Below are 17,289 nucleotides of genomic sequence, written 5' to 3'. Positions count from 1 at the left end.
AGCGGAGCCTTTCAAGTTATTCAATAAACGCAAGACAACTGACACACGGAAGTGTAATTTGGAGAGCATCGAATACGCTGCGAAGAATCTTGGTAGCCTGAAAGCAGTGAAGAGGCGTCTAGGCATGGGAGAAAATCAGATGTATGCACCTCAATACAAGCAAGAAAATGCCATCACAACTATACAAAAATACCTATAGGAGACGAGGACTGCTATGAATATCTCTACAGTAGCCGAAGCATCCCTGATAATGACGAACGAGAAAGTAGTTCAGAGGGGGAAGACATCTTATTAGTAACGGCAGAAGTAAGGATGGCGTTGAAAGAAATGAAATGGGGCAAAGCACCCGCTGACATTAGGATAACCACTGACCTGTTATATCATGGTGGTAAATTGTACTTGAAAACTGTAAAACCTAAATACTCAATGCCTAAAGACCACACGTGTACCGGAATCTTGGAAGAACGCGAACATCATCCTAAGTTATAAGAACGAATATTTGAAAGGCTTCAAAAACTAAAGGCCGTTTAGCTTACTGTTAGTCGTCTTCAAGGTACATACCAAGGTAATAGACAGCGGAAATTGCGCCAAAAAAAGTTTCAGTCTACATAAAGAACCAGCAGGGTTCCGTAAAGGCTTTCAAACATTTGACCATATTCACACGATCAATCAGGGGATAGAGAATTGCGCTGAGTATACTGAAACCCTATATATAGCCTTCAAATGTTATGAGAAAGCATTTGACTCGGTCGAAACCTCAGCCGTCATTCAGGCCATACGAAACCATGGTGTAGATGAGCTATATGTAATAATACTATAGGATATTTACAATAGGTGTACAGCTACCATCATACTCCATAAGGACATCAGTAAAATGCATATAGGGAAGGGCGTCAGACAAGGCAACACAATCTCTGTAATGTTATTCACAGCAGGTTAACAAAAACTATTCAGAACATAGGATTGGGAACAGGTGGGAGTAAGAGGTAATGGAAATACTTTAGTAAGCTCATATTGGCTAATGACGTTGCCTTGCTCACTAACTCGAGGAACGAATTGAAAAGCATGCTTTCCGCACTGGACAAAGAGTACAACCGTGGACATGAAGCTTAATATGCGAAAAACTCAAGTAATGACCCATAACCTCAGGGCAGCACACCCGTTTGAGATAGGAGGCGAGGCAGTGGAAGTGGTAAGCAATTATAGCTTTTAAGCTAATGAATGGCAGCCTACTATTTTCTGTGATAATGAATGTGTATGAGAGCTATATTTTACTGGTACTCATTTACGGGGAAGAAGCTTGGATGCTCAGAGGGTTCAACTAAAATTGAGAACGACTGAGTGCGCAGTGTATGGAAGGCGATACGTGTAAAATTACGGGAAAAGAAGTAAGCGGAGTGGGGAAGGGAGCAAACGCCTGTTAAGGACATATTAGTAGAAATAGGAAGAAATGGGAATGGTGTGGTATGCAATCCTAGCAAGATTCGCGTTGGTCGTTAAGAGTGACAGGGTGGATCCCTAGAGAAGGCAAGCGCTCTAGGAGGCGGCAGAAAGTAAATGGGCAGATGAAATAAAACGTTTAGGGAGATAAATTGGTTGCAGTTGGTACTAGACCGGGATAATTAGAGACTAGTGGGAGAGGCATTTTCCTGCAGTTGGCGTAGCTAGGCTTGCGATGATGATTTATGATAATCATAAAGTTGTAGGACAACGTCCATGTTGCTCAGGTGTTCTCTAAGACCGTGTATAGAAGACAGCACCTTATCCGTGCCATCAAAAGGTGAACGGTGCCTTTGTAGGATCATTTGTATGACCATGTTTCCCCACAGGACGTCAGGGACACCAGAATCATAATATCGACATGTGGAGTCTTGCCTTGCTTTGCTATGGAACATTTCTTTGGTTTCTTCCATTCTTTCTGGAGTGTCTCTTCTTTCAAGACCGTTTTTATATGTCCTAAGAGCTCGTTTAAAACACGTCACCGAGAGTGCTCAGCAATTTGCAGAAAATGGCGTCCTTGGTTGAGGCGCTGGCTTGGTTGCTCTCATTGATCGCTATTACCATTTCCCAAAAGGGTAATGGTCGATCTAAGTCCATGTTTTTGTTTCCCTCGTATACGGGTATCGGTGTTACCGACTTTCCTGTTTTCAAATATTCAGTTTTGAGCGTATCTATAAGGCGAATCCTGTCTTCTTTAAAATTATATTTCCTGCTTGGGAGTTTTCAGTTGCTCGTACTTTTCCTGTTGAGAGGATTTATAGTATGTTGAAGGTGGCTCCATGATTTCCTCCCTGGAATGGTTCGTCAGCCGTACTGAGCCAATTTTTTACACAGTTTGGCTGGGTATTCTGTCGCCTGCGTATTGATTCGTCTATGCGCTTTGGAAGTTTTTCAATTCCCTTTGCTCTTTCGATCGCTCTGTCAGTGTGCGTCTGGTCTCCCATATGTAACAGATTTTGCTGTGTACATGCTGCGGAGAGTAAACGGAAGGGACTTCTTTGTAACGTGCACCCAAAGGCTTTTTAGGCAAAGCCGTTGCGCTTAAGAGAATATTTAAACAAATTTGTGAATATTGCAGTTTTAAGTATACCAACGTGATATTCCCGACACCGTTTCTTTTGATGTGTGTATTTACTGTTTTATTACAAGCGTCGGGCCAATCACAGCAAACTTATGTTCATTTTAAGGTGAAGCTGGAATTTTTGTTTTCTTTTGTAGGCCACAGCAGTCGTCTTTACTGACAGGAAAATCACTTTGCCTTGGGGTGATTATCCTTGTTTATTTGGTTTTACTGAAAAGGCCTCAATTTATATTGTATTAGGTTGGTTGGACTGGGACAGTCCTACAAACATGGCTTCCGTGTCAACTGCAATGGCGTGGGAGCCAGACAAGACAAAAGTTTACCGACGCCAACATACGACGGGAATTATTTCAAGAACCACTCGTGTGCTGTCGTATCGTAGCTCAAGTGTGGGTCCCGTGTTGCTCCGCTATCGTATTCGTTTAATTCCACTGCTACCAGCGGACGATGGTGGGTAAGGGATGGAGGGTAACAGGCCGAATCACGCTGCCACCGCACGTCGTCATGCTCACTTCCCTGCCTGCTCTAGCCGACAGGCAGTGCCAACCACCGTTTCCAAGTCTCCAACAGCGGGAACCTCCGAGCTCTATGCTCGTGGATGCAACTTAGAGTCACCATCGCGTAAGGCGCAAGCCAAGGCCCCTGTAGGTGCATCTATTGCCAACATTACCCTCGCCACTGTCGAAGGGACACGCAGGACTGGTAGCGCTAACTGCATATCGAGTGGCGATAGGGGATTATACGATTCCTACACTTATCCATATTTATGACCCCACTTGTATTCAAATGATGCCGCTCTGGTGACGAGTGTTTCCCAACCCTCACGTAAACAAACGCGCCAACAAACGTCACCCCCACGACAGGTCACCGCAAGCGTTCACCGTATGATGCGTGTTCCGCGTAGCTCGCCTGATAAGCACACAAACGCGGTACACTGGCTTGAGTTTCACACAGAAGGGAAGCAGAATATGTCGGTAGGTCCAAAAAAACCGGCACCCGCACCCGACGAATGCGGAGGTCGCTTTCTCGCACGACCACAACTCTTTGCGCTAGCCGTTCGTCCCCAATGAGAGATCCCGCTGCCTGCTTTGGTTCTTAGACCACTCGGGGATTGTGGGAAGCGAGATGGCTGATGAAATGGCCGCTGCAGCTGTACTCACAGAGTGCATATGAGAGTATACTACACCTACCTCACGCCAAAAATAAAACAACTACGTAAAACATGGAAAAACTTTGGAGTGAACGGAAAGACAACTTACACACATTGTAAAACCCCACTTCGCACGGTACACAACCGATTCACAGACACAGAGAAGTTGTCTCAGCAAGAGTGTGGATAGGCGACATACATATAGCACACTCTTCAGTGCTCACTAAAACACCAAAACCCATATGCAGCGAGTGTGGAGAGGGTCTATCTGGAATGCACGTACTCATTCCATGCAAGCCACTTGACAGACCACGATGCAAACACTTTCCATAAGAATACGCACAACATATTCAACAGCGCCACGTCGTATTGTTTAGGGGATCAGCCCATGTTGCCAATCAAACACGTTTTAAAATTCGTACTGGTTTAAAGTTTTTAAATGTCATTTTTCTCATGCATCTTGACAACATAGGCCTCTACAAAAATATTCTTTATTACCTTGCGTTTTCTTCGTTTATTTTAGGGGCGAAGCTACTTTTGCTCGGGCCCGGTCCCTGCCTGCACACGGCACATTAATGATGATTGTGGCAGGATCCCCCTAGAGATGGGCCAACCAAAGATTTGCCGAAGAGGTCAAAGCGTTCATTGCTACCCAGCAAGGAGGACAGCAAGAAGAACAGGTTGTCGTTCGTCGCCTGTGAGCTCAAGACTCTTGCCCTGGCCCTGTCAAGTCCCTCGTTGCTTCCATACACGACGAAATGTTGATGATTGTGGCAGGATTGTCCTAGGAATTGGCCAACCAAAGATTGGCCGAAGTGTTCAAAATGTTCAACGCGTTCGTTGCTACCCAAAAAGGAGGAGAGGAAAAACAAGACGTTGCCGGTTGTCGTCGGCGGGGGTGCGCGACACAAGACGCTCTGCAGAAGGCGAGGGCCAAGGTAGCTAAAATGTGATACACCGAATTCGCCAACTTACCGTGGAGGTTCCCATAGTCACAAACAAGCCCTACATAATCACCACAAACATCGACGTCATCGAAGGGGTTGTCACAGGAGCGGGGAAAAGCTTGACGTGTCGAGTCTGTATATGATGTGTGGGCGAATGTTACACAAGAACAGCACCTTTCTGCTTAACGTCTACAGTGGCCCTTCGCACAGGAAAAAAAAGTTGAAGACACTCACAGAGGCAGCACCACGGCGGGGAACCAAAGGCTCGTCGCCTGCGGGGTCTTCAGCACGGCACACCCTGCCTGGAGATGTAACAGGTAATTGGCCAAGGGGCGATATCTGTTTCAAGACACAATAGACCTGGGCTTCACCCTCATCACAGACCCGACGGATCCTGCGAGGTTCGGAAACTCCGTGGCCAGGGACAAGATTCCTGACCTCATGTTCGTGAAGAAAGACAAGAAAGGCAAGATTGTCTGGCGCAACACGGGGTCCGAGCTGGGCAGCGACCACTACATCGTGGAGGTCGTCATACCGGAGGAGACCAACGCCTGGGAGGGCACCAGAAAGCACAAATTTACTGATTGGGATGCCTTCTGTAGCCTGTTAAAGAGGGAGGAGGAGGACACCGAGAACATAGAAGAATGATCTGCGTCATCGCGGGGAAGATCAAGGAAGCGACCAAGATCGTAGAAACGGACGCGCACGTTGACAAGATAGACAGTCGCCTGGCGCACATATTTGACGCGAAAGAATCCATCCTAAATAGGTGGAAGAAACAACGGCTGGATCGGCGACTGAGGAAGAAAGTAGCGGAGCAAAATCACGCTATTGAAGCCTACTGTCGCGTGCTATGCACGCGGAAGTGAAATAAAATCGGCAGCGCAGCGAACAGGCAGATGTATTGTGGCAAGCCCTGGAACTTGATACGTCATCTGCTCGACGAGACTAAAACAAAACCTACCAACGCGACCGCCCCGCACAGATCATTCACAGAGAAGTCAAGGAACACGGGGAACCAGAAGAAATAAGACGCATTGAAAGCAAGTACCTCCCGGTCACACCAACAGAAAGGCATCCCGAGTACGGGGGTCAAGCCAACGATAAGCTCGACCGCGGCATCAGCATCGAGGAGGTGCGATTGGCCCTGCATAAATTGAACAGCGAATCGGCGGCCGGCCGGGATCACATCTCGAAGAGAGCGCTCAATAACCTCAGTGATGCGGCCATCAAGAACCTCACTGGTTACACGTGCTAATGGGTGAGGGCACTTCGCCTGCAGTGGAAGACTGCCAAGAACATCCTCATCAAGAACAGCCTATCTCGCTCACGTCCTGCGGGGGCAAGATGTTGGAGCACAACCTCATGTGTAAATGGCAGGACTACCTGCAGGAGTCAGGATTGTACCCCGCCACGATCATCGAATTTCGGCGTTGCCTTAGCACCCAAGGCGCGATGATTCTGTTGAAGAATGATCTAATTGAAGACAATCTAACGAAACACAACAAGGCCGTTCAGGGGCTTGACCTACAGAGCGCCTTCGACAAAGTGAAGCACTCTATGATCTTAGCCCAAGTGCCCAGACTCAACATGGGCGGAAGAACCTATAACTACATCAAGAACTTTCTTACAGCTCGGAACAACGAGCTTTGCGCCGGCAATCTGCGACTCCAAGAGAAGACGCTCGGCAGTGTCGGACCCCAGGGCTAGGTCATGTCGCTGTTGTTATTCAACATCGCTATGATCGGTGGGGTTGAGCGGCTGTCTCGAGTTGAGGGGGTCTGGCACACCATCTACGCCGATGACATCACTCTTTGGGTTACGGGAGGCAGCGATGGCCACTTCGAGAGAATGCTGCCAGAGGCCGTCGACACTATCGAAGACCAACTAGACGGATCCGGCTTGATCTGCTCGCCAAGCAAGTCAGAGCTGCTGGTGATACCACAAAAATACGTCCGGGGAAACAAGAGCGAGCCCAGGGATTACCAGACGATTAAGATCGTGGCGAGGAGCGGCCAGGTGATCCAGGGGGTCGACAATATACGGGTGCTTGGCATGATTATAGACAAGCGTCACGGAAACGGCGAGACCTTGGCCCGCCTTACAGCCAAGATCAGACACGCAGTGCGTCTGCATCAGACAGGTAGCCAACCGAAAGGCTTGGATGAAGAAGAAGAGCTTGATTTGGCTTGTGCACTTCTTCGTAATCGGCCACGTCGCGTATGTTGCACCCTTCCACAATTGCATGCAGTGTGAAAATTATAGGGTCAACGCCCTGATACGCCGAGCATACAAGGCGGCGCTCGGGCTGTTCGAGTGGACAAGCACCGACCAGCTCCTGAGCCAGGGGTACACAATACACACGAGGAAATTGCTGAAGTGCAACGGTACGCCCAGCTGGAGCGGCTCTCCACACCGACACCGGAAGGCGCATATTGCAAGACTTGGCCCTCACGACTGCGGCGTGGAAGGCGAGCAGCAACGCCCCTGTCCCGGACAAGACACGGTGCGGGATTCGGGTAGACCTCATCCCGAGGAACATAGTTTCGGAGTTGCACAAGTAGAGAAGAGCGGCGAGGGCCAAGACCCTCATCAACTTGTATGCCAAGGACGAGCACGCAAGCTTGGTGGACGGGGCCGAATACCACAGTAACAGCGAGGCATTCGTGGCTACGGTCATCGAGGTGTCGTCCGGCGTGACGAGAGCTGCGGTGAGCGTTCGGGTTCCAAAAGGCGTGCTAGGCGGAGCAGGTGGCCATTGCCCTGGCCATTGCTGACCCCCGGGTCCAGACAGTGTTGTGTGATTGCAGGAGTGCAGTGCGGAAATATGCCAAGGGCAAAGTGTGCGGTGAGGCTGGTTGCGTTCTGTGCTCGGCCGACCTCGAAGGAGAGAACAGGTGTGTAAATTGAAGTGGTTCTCGGCGTACGTGGGCAACTATGCGTCGGACAAGCACGACAACCAGAACGTAACGGCAACACGCAGTGCCTCGAGCGCTAGCCAAACGCGCCACTGCAACCGACCGTCCAATGTGGTGTAGCGCCAAGGAACGTATGACGACATTCAACAAACTTACACAGTTCCAGAGCTTGGCTCGAAGGACTCTCTCACCCCTGCACGCGCGAATGAGTCGGTCGGACGCGATGCTGTACAGACAACTGCAGACTCGGTCTTTGCGCACCACAGTATTTATAATATATGTGTACCCGCAAGTGTGTGCGAGTGATGCGTGCCGCGTTTGCCAGCGTGAGAGGGCCACCCTGACGTACATCCTATGGGACTGCACCAAGTTCCCCGACGAATCGTCGACAAGCAGAACGATTCCGACCCGGCTTGCGGCTGCGGCGAAGTGCTACGACCAAAAAATCCAAACCTGGCCGCCCACTAGGTCTCGGCGGCTATTGAAAGACAAAGGCCGAGCGAAACTGCCGGAACGTTGCCGTCAAGGGTGACCGAAAGGTGGAGTAGCACGCACCGTAGTTGAGTAAAAACAACCCGATGAGAAGACGTAAGGGACCACGTCGCGGCGCCCTTTAATGGTGGTGTCGCTCTGCAGGCGAATAAATAAAGTTGCTTGTATATATCTATCCCGGTTTTACCGATAAGCAGTTTAGCTTTGCCAGTCTCATCATCATTCACTTCGTGGAGATTGGGGGATTTTTTACTTGTATGCTCGACTTTCACTTTCATCACACTCTCATGAGATGACCTTCCTTTGGCGCTATTTGCCCTCCGTTGGACTTGCACCATTAAAATCCAAATATCATCATCATCCAGAACGTCTTGACGAATAAAAAATAGGTAGTGAATACATTGTTTTACTGAAACCTCGCAGGCTTGAGCCGTATTCTGCCCATAAACGGATAGCGACAACCAGCTACAGGAAAATGAAGGGAAGTGTCAGTTGCGGGGTGCTCAGATGTTTCTCTCGAATTTTAAACTCAGGAATTGCGCTGACGGGTTTGTCCTCGAAAGGATATTTGCTTACTGCGACATTCGCAATCTCTTACGGCCCCGCTTCACGCATCTCGCTACCTTTTGTCGTCCGTATTTGGAGGCGCGAGTTCGCTGAATGGCCTCGATTCGATACTTATGGCATTCGTTGGAAAGGCAAAGAAGTCATGCACCCTCCAGTCTGCATCTTTTTTATCCAGTTGCAAAGGGGCAGGGAGAAGTGAAATTAACACTACCAGTTTTCTGCCCTTCAGCTGGCGTGGCATCGCGAATTGATTTACCCACTTTTGCAAACTCTTTTTTTAGAGAGTCATGAGCAGGTTTCTGATGATGCCATGTTTGTGCAATGCACTTTAGGTCAGTACACCTATCATCTTCGAAAGTGCTCCTGCGTTAGACCGGCCAGTTTCAGATGTAAGGGTGACTCCCTTAGGTCGTTTCAAACTATGTCAACGTGTGAGGCACCCCGTAGGCAGAGTGGCTCAAGGGCTTCAACAAGAGAACCTACTGGGGGAAGTACATATTGAAAACTGAAAGCATTAAATGGTAGATTTTAGCGGCTTCTTCTCCTTCTCAGCAACACAGAAATTCTGTGGGAAGTGATTAGGATATCAGTAATATTGAAAAAGCCGTCGTTCTTCTACTCATCAGTATGAAACAGCTCTTGCAGAGCTTCACAGGCAGTGACACAATGTACTTCGCATAAGGAAAGGGTCGATTGTCCCGATTTGCCTTTTAACCTCAGATCAAACAAGTTATTAAGTACCTCAAAACCTGCACAAAACAGGCGTCTACAAAATATTGATGTTTGAGGGATTGTAGAAAAGCACAAATGCCTTCTGGAATAGAAGAATGATACGGCCCGTATATTGGAAGTCCCCGATCTTGCAAATTTCGACCTTGACGCCAAGTATCGCTTAGCGTCTGGTTGTGATAAAGAGTCTGTTATAATTGTGGCGTGCTATCAATTGCGTGTTCTCTACATACCCTAGCTGGGTTGAATTGTCACTCGTAATATTTTCATATAGTAAGGTCTACCTGCAACAGCCCGCAGTCGCATTTCTTCACGAAGCGAAAATGTCGACGTCACACAACATGCAAACAGTTTCAGTGTGGCTCGAAAGCTACGAATGAGCAGTCTGCATTGTCAGAGAAATTCAGCGCACACGAGAGCAGCGTGAAAACTGCGCGATGCAATAAAATCTGCAGGCGAAATTACGTGTTTTATTATGCGCAAAGTACTGTCCCCAGAAGAGCGGAACCATGGAGTGCCGATGCTCTACTTGTGGCCACGCTATATACAAGAGAACGCGCAGGTATCCTAGCGTACTCGTGAACAAGACAAGACAACACGTACGATACCTTTTTGCATGTGTGTGTGCACGCTAAAATTGTTTTCAAATTTACGACTCGAGGAATGGTACAAAGCGCAGCGGCGGTAAATCTACAGTTCGATGAACAGGATTCTGACAACGCCGAACCTGGAATAACAATTGCAACCACCACCGGCACCGTGGCCCTGCAGCTCGCTGATTTGATCACGGGTTCAGTTATAGCTACTTATTTACGATTGTTTATTAGCGGGAAAGTGACGTGCAAAAACATGTTACGTGTTTCTTTCAGATTTTGTGTGCCTGTTTCTTATTCTCTCTTTCCTCACGTTACTGTTTAGGCATCCGCTCAGTAGCCGTTTACGTCATCTCTGCTGAGCGACGAAATGTTTCATTCTGTATTATTTACGTGTTTATTTGGAAGTTAGAGCCCCGCATACTACAATATTGGTTTTCTGGGAATTCCAATCTATCCAGTTAGACTATACTTCATTTTGCCTTCACGGTCTGTTTGAGGTAAGCCACGACTTTCTTCAAAACATTTTTAAGTATCGACCAGTAAGTTTTGATTTCGCACGAATCTCTAAAGTACTATCTTGGATGATATTCAAGACATAAAATTATAGAAAAATAATATTTGGATGCATGTATTTTACAAATATTACTCGTAAATCTGCCGCTATAGCAACACTGATAACTACTGAATATATTTGAAGGAATTGCAAAATTTTGTGCCGTCCTAGGCATCCAACAGCACCGTGAAAATATTCGGGATCTTTGCCATCCGATATATAGGAATCACGATATTGCGAAAATGCGAAATATACAAAAGTTTCTTAAATTTTATTAGCATTCCTTGAAATCAATCAATATTACATCAAAACCTAAATTCGTATTGAAACATTTTGGTTCATTGCGCCATAAATAAATGAAACAATGAGCGTCGAAGTTGCCTCCACAAAAAGCTGTTCATTTCGAAGTTACAACTGTTCTGTCAAAAAGAACGAGAAAAAATGAAGTTTTGAGATAAACTAGAAGAAACTTTCGAGTATCGCGTAAACCAGATAATGTGGTTATGAAACAAAATTTACCAAGTTCTTTACTCTAGCCTTCCACATATGCCAGGAGCGCTTTTTTGGCTTGCGTGGCGGCCGGAATTTTCTGCGAAGATGCTTTTGTCTCACCTTTTGATTGGCGGTTACCCTTTTTTACTTAGTACTAATCACTGGTACAACATTCCACGCAGTGTGGTGCGCAGGTTGGATGCATGCATCTATAAAACTATTTATGAAACTTACATGGCTATCGCTGGAGAGCCAAAAAGCGTAATTTATACCAAATATTAGTAGGAGCAGTCTCATAAAGACGTATTTTGTAACCCAGGGTTATTGTGCAAAACCACATCATAGTCTGCGCGTTCCTGTATTTCTATTTTTGGCGTAAAGCTACTCGAAGGGCTACCGGAAAATGTTAACCAGTTCCAAAGCTTTGCAGCACTAACCAATGCATTCACGTCCACAAGATCTTCGGTTGGAGCATTCACTGTGTACCTATTTAAACAAAATTGTTGGTTCTCTCACCTTTTCAAACTGGACTTGACTTTGTCGTTTCGTAAAATCTCCATGTATGGTCAATGTTTACCTTTTTATTAGGAATAATACCCCTAAAAACATCAAACACGGTAGCATTCCCAGCAGGAGCATAAAGCAGGCTCAATGTCATGAACAGAGACTTTTGTGGGGTTACACACTTTCATTCTACAATTTTATGCATTGTATGAAAAGAAAGCATCAATGTTTCTGGCATATTGTTTGAGTAACGGAGTAGAAGCTATTCAAAACAGCTTCAGATACGCTGCTGATATTCACTGTGTATAAGTTTCTGTTACTGCACTACACAACCCTCAGTTTGAGAACCACGCACCATATCTCAGAATATTTGTTATAACTTTTGAATAATCGAACCAAGAACATGTGTGTTTCAGCAAAATATTTCAGAATATTTGGGAGATCTCGAAAATGAACCAGAAATTGTACTAAAAACAGCTATTGCTAAATTCATGGGTAGGTTTGCCCCTCATGGCAGTCCTTACAACAGCGATTACTCCGTAGTTCTTCAGCTAAATGTAAAGCTATTTTTCGCAGGTAACATTGGAGGAGAAAACTTGGTTTGTGCGCAGTTTCTGAACCATACAAACTGTCCCCTAGAAATGCATGGGGAGTAAGATCTGACAAAGAGTTACACACAAAATATTCAGAATCCTGGAATGCTGTTTGAGTATTTCGATGTTCACACTGACGTTTTGCTTTACGCGGAATATCACTTTCATGAAGTGGTTTTTCTAGGTTTCTGAGAGGTCGGAAAGCTGGGAAAGCGAGAAAGCTGGGTATGTATAACAAAACGTGTGAGGGAACATTTCCCAAGATATCTAAAGGAAAGTACCTTTTAAATGCCAGTTTAATTTTATCTCTACAGTTCTGACTCGGAGGTGCTCCCAGTAGTTCAGGTGTTGGGACGATGTTTTAAATGCAACTTGAATGCGTATGACTACTTTGGGTTATTTCCTCCAGAGATGTCGGTACCATGCGGTTTCAATTGAAATTAGTAGTGGGTTAGCTCTGCTATGACAGCATATACATAGTGTGGGGTGAGGTACAGTAATGCAGTCCAATCCAGTCCAGTCCGGTCCAGTCACTGCTCCTCGCGCGTGCTCAGCACGGCTCTTTACGAGCAAGGCAAAACGGATATGAAGCGTCTCCGGTGCAGCGCCAGACTTAGCTACTGCGCAATCGAGGCGCACACCTGAGCACGCGCCGGCGCTAGTGGGTCTGCCGGACCTATCACGCAACACAATCGAACACAATCTGCTTTAATGGAATCCAACCCAATCCAATCCATGTCAAGTCAAGCCAAGACAAGCCAAGCCATTCAATCAAATCCAAAGTCCCTCGAGCAAGCGCAGAACGTCCTTCACGGCACACGCGAAACTGCTCAATCTCGGCCATTGTAGCTTCGGCTACAAAAAACAACCGGCATGTCGTAATATAGGACCGAAACGTTACACATATTTTGTCTTGGCTATTCTGTAGTTTTATTTTCATCTCTTAAGTGGGACATAGGCATGAACCAGTTTATTCAACACCACTTCTCAAAAATTGACACACATATGTTGAGGTCGAGGCAGTTGACCTTCCTATAAAAGGCTTAATAAGCCCTTCCGAACTACAGCAACTGCAGCGAAACATCTAAGCTGAACAACACACCCATATCACATGCACGCGTGGAAGACACGTGGACCACTTACTGGGCAAGCACCTCGCAGCGCACATGATGGATGCTAATGCAAAGTCCGTTCCCCTTGACCCAGCTGCAACGCGCCACCAAACTACACAGCTGTTAAAAGAAGACCTAGAAGGGCAATTTTAAACGACAACGGGAAGTGGTACCCCCTTCTCTATGTCGGTTGTGATGCTGGTTGTTTTGTAGATCAGGAAGGTAACTAATGGAGAAGAAGCAAAGCATGTGACAAAACAAGGGCAATGTATTGAAGGGAGAAATACCTGACTAGATACCTCAATGAAAAGTAACGCCATCTAGCCCAAACAATAAATGTAATACAAATTGAAGTTCTTGACTCACAACAGTTTGCCCTCACTTGTGATAGTACACGGTGTCAGTGAGCTGCGTCGGTACATTTTCTCGGTGTTATGGGCCCAGGCGCTGGGTCTCTTTGACTTTGGCGCTGGCTGGGTCCCTCTTCCAAGTGCCATTACAGGTCCAAAGTCGTGTCCCTCTTGCACGTGCACTAGGCTCGGGGCACTCCATGGAGCCCTTGTTACTGAAGGTATTGCGGCTGATGAGAGATTGGGCCTGGGTGCTCTGTTGCCAGTCTCGGCTGGACTGCCTCGACGTCAACAGGAAAGATGCGGCTCGTATTGGAGGCTTTGCGAACGTTCTCGGGATCGTAACGCAGGTTCCGCGAATGTTCTCGTCCCTGGCATTTCGCTTCCCAAACCTCGTTCTTACATCTTTCGTTCCACGACCGTTTGGCTTCCTCGTCTTCTTTGCTTTCGTCCCCCCGAGATTTTTTTCTCCCCGCACGGCCACTTCCGCCTCGTCAGTTGTACTTGTCTACTCCTGTCCGGGGAGCATCGCCTCCTCCCAATTGCCCCCCTCGAAACAACTGTGTGGTTGAAAACACTTCCAGTTAGCGGTTGGACGGCTGGCAACGGTCCATGGTGATGCTGGTCTGTTTGCCCACGCGCACTTCGCTTCCAGTCACTAATAGTACAACCACAGCTCTTACGGCATCGTGCACGCCTTGTCTATAACATTCGATCTTAACTCTGGATACGGTTATTTGGGCACCTTGTTTACCTGCCATCATACTATCCCGTCCAAATTCATTCGGGTGTTCTTGATGTGACTTAGGAAAGACCAACTGGTTAAGACTTTATCCGGAGGGTACTTAGTGTCCCTAGTAGAAATCTTTTAGTGTTGTCAAGCAACCTGCGCAATGAAATTATTTTTGTTCACGTTCAAAGCCGTTTTATACTCAATTCGTTGGTGTTTAGTGGATGGTATTCATCAGATGAGGTTTGCGACCATAATAATTAAATGTATCAGGTTGTGGAGACATCTTTACTGGTGGTTTATGCGCTTTCGTTTGTTCGCCAAGCCAGAGTCTGTGCCGTGTGGAGGTGCCAGGCTATTGGAACCAAGGAGCTAGGAATGTTCAGACGTTCCACATTTCCCATTACAAAGTCATAGACGAGATCTTCAGTACATTTTTCATGAAATTTTACAAAAAGAATGGAGTTTTTGTTTTGTTGACTGCCTCCGAAAGGAACATGATGGTTCTGTCTAGGAGGACGACAGCGCGAGTCCTTCCTGCGAATATTTAGGAAGGAAGCAAATCTTTTCGAACTGTTACCTTGTTGCACCCGGTGTCTCGAAGCACACTAACAGTCTTGCCTCCTACGCGTCCTTCACCAATAGGCAGGTCACAGACGAATTTCAGACATTTTTATCTGACCATATTTACAACTAGAATGTTTTCGCCAGTCTCTGGAGTAACAAATTTTCGAACATGTACCCTGGGCTGTACTACCTACGACGCTTGCTATTATTCGTATTTCTGCTGATAGCACGCATCAGCCCGATGACCAACCTGCCCGCATTTCCTATATGCTCTCGTGCGGTTCCACCACTAGACAGCTGTGCGATCCTTTTTGTCACATAGGAAACATTCGTTTTCTGCTAGGGAGTTAGCTCTCTTTTGTGGAAATGTTTGCGCGGTACTGAGTATTAGGGGTGTCCTCAGCGTTCACCATGCAGGTTGACCATGACCCAAGGCTCCATTGTCTTTGCACGTCTAGGTAATTATGGGCACCTACTTCCGTTTCTTCCACCTTGACGCAGTTTCTTTCTTTAAGAAGATTACCAGGATATTAAGGCACCTTTTCATGAACTGTTGGCTGATAATTTCCTCTCGCAGGCCCGCATAAGCGTTTCCAACTAGGCCTCTCTCCAACCACCTGTAAAAGTATCCAAAGATCCATGCGGCAAATTCGTGACCAGTTTCTTTCTCCCCCGGCAGCGATCATCACAACTTCCCTGTGTGGCATGGTGCGGTGTAGAAAAATCTCCACAGTAGAGTGCCCTTCACGTTTCCGTAGTGTATTGAATCTTCTGGAGACGTGCGACCGAATAGACTGAGGGCTTCGCTAGCAAGAAAGAGTAATTGGGGTTGCCGACTTTTTTTCTGGCCACACCGGACAAGTAGCGATGCTCTCACACCTCTGGATGTAAGCGTCCAAGTCGTCTCTGGAGTCACTGAAAACAGGGATGCACGTATGGGGGCTGATAACATCTGAGCTCCTCGCACCACGAGCTGCTCAGTTAGAACTGTCGTTAGCGTCTAGAGCGTGAGCTTGGGTCTCGTCGAGTCGTTGCTTACGATCTACCACATCCCGTTCCAGCTCGAGTCTCTCACGCTCGGCATCCGTCGAAAGCGAACGTTCCTGTCTGGCCCCATTTTTCTCTCTCTTAAGCCAATCCTTCAGCTCACTGCCCGCCAGTCCTAACTCTTTTCCCACCACAAGCAATTTGACCCGGTCCATTCGGGCAAAAAATGCTCTAGCCTCCGCCAGAAAAAAATTCTGGTTGATTATCTGGAGATTACGCAGAGAATCCTGTCGTGGACGACACTTGGTTTAATGGTGGTTGTTTTGTATATTAGGAGGTTATGTTTAAGCTACATAAAAGACGGGAGGCGCGTGACTTCAGACAAGGACAATGTGTCGAAGGGAGAAATGACTGACCAGATACATAAATACACCGTAACACACTAGCCAAAACAGTGAATGCCCTACAAAACAAAGTTCTTAAGTCACAAGTGTTCGTTTGGTAGCACAAAGCGTAAGTGCTCTTCGGCGGTACACTTTTTCCTTCTGATGGTCGCACGGGCTGTGTCTCGTTTATGTTGGCGCTGGCCGTTGCAAAGTCGGGACCCTCTTTTCCGTGCGCCAGGCTCGCGGAGCTTCGCAAAGCCCTTGTCGATGCTGGTGCTGCAGCTGATGAGCTCTTCGGCCCGGGTGCCCCGTGGACCATCTGGCCTGAGCTTCCTTGACGTCAACGAGGATTATGCAGCTTGTAACAAAGGTTCCCCGACCGTTCTCGTAGGGCGGGTAGCTCCCCGAACCTAGTTCTTCTAGTGTGCATGCCAAGACCGTCTGGCTTACTCGTCTTCCTCGCTTTCTCCTCTACGAGATCTTTTCGCAACCAGACGCCCAATTCTTGCTCGTCACTTCTATCCGCCGACAGCTGTACGGTGATGAACGCTTCCTCACATCGTTACGAGACATCTGATAGTTTCATCTCCGACAATAGCCCAAGAGACTCGGCAAGCGTGTGCGCGGCGGCGAAACTTAGTTGGCGAGTGTTTCTGACCTGCGCAAACTCCTACACAGGCACACAGACTGCCCCAAAAATGCAAATAGGCTACATACACATAGCCTGTCTCTCGTCTAGACAACTACGAAAACACCGACAATATAGGCAAAATCTTTGGCAGTACACGTCCATGGCGTGTCCAGTTATGTAAACGTCTTCAAAAAAGTCGCATTGGTTAGGTTAAACTTAAAGAAAAGACAAATACATTAGCTAAGGGAGTTTATACAAAACCGGTGTCGACATTTCGCAGCCTCGATATTTCGTAGCTGTACGTGGTCAATGAGATAACATTCACCGGGACGCATTTTGCTCGTTTTTTGCGACTACGAGTGGTAACTGCGAGTGTAAATGGTGGGATTGGCTTCCTGGGGTGT

General features: G+C 47.2%; 1 protein-coding gene across 1 annotated transcript; it reads left to right on the top strand.

Annotated features, from left to right (window-relative positions):
* The first annotated feature begins 5,935 nt into the window (after window positions 1-5,935).
* LOC144160627 (uncharacterized) lies at window positions 5,936-6,388 on the top strand. Its single transcript, XM_077691860.1, has one exon. It carries the CDS (start codon window positions 5,936-5,938, stop codon window positions 6,386-6,388), a length of 453 nt encoding a protein of 150 aa, XP_077547986.1.
* Window positions 6,389-17,289: the final 10,901 nt, after the last annotated feature.

The sequence above is a fragment of the Haemaphysalis longicornis genome, unplaced genomic scaffold, assembly GCF_048455015.1.
Source record: "Haemaphysalis longicornis isolate Haplotype H1 unplaced genomic scaffold, Haemaphysalis longicornis Haplotype H1 scaffold_11, whole genome shotgun sequence".
NCBI classification, from domain to species: Eukaryota; Metazoa; Arthropoda; class Arachnida; order Ixodida; family Ixodidae; genus Haemaphysalis; species Haemaphysalis longicornis.
Note: the sequence above shows the minus strand (reverse complement) of the source record. Positions and strands in the feature narration are given on the sequence as shown.

Excerpts from the sequence above, each read along its gene's own strand:
- LOC144160627 (XM_077691860.1), top strand. The coding sequence starts at position 5,936 with ATGGGTGAGGGCACTTCGCCTGCAGTGGAAGACTGCCAAGAACATCCT.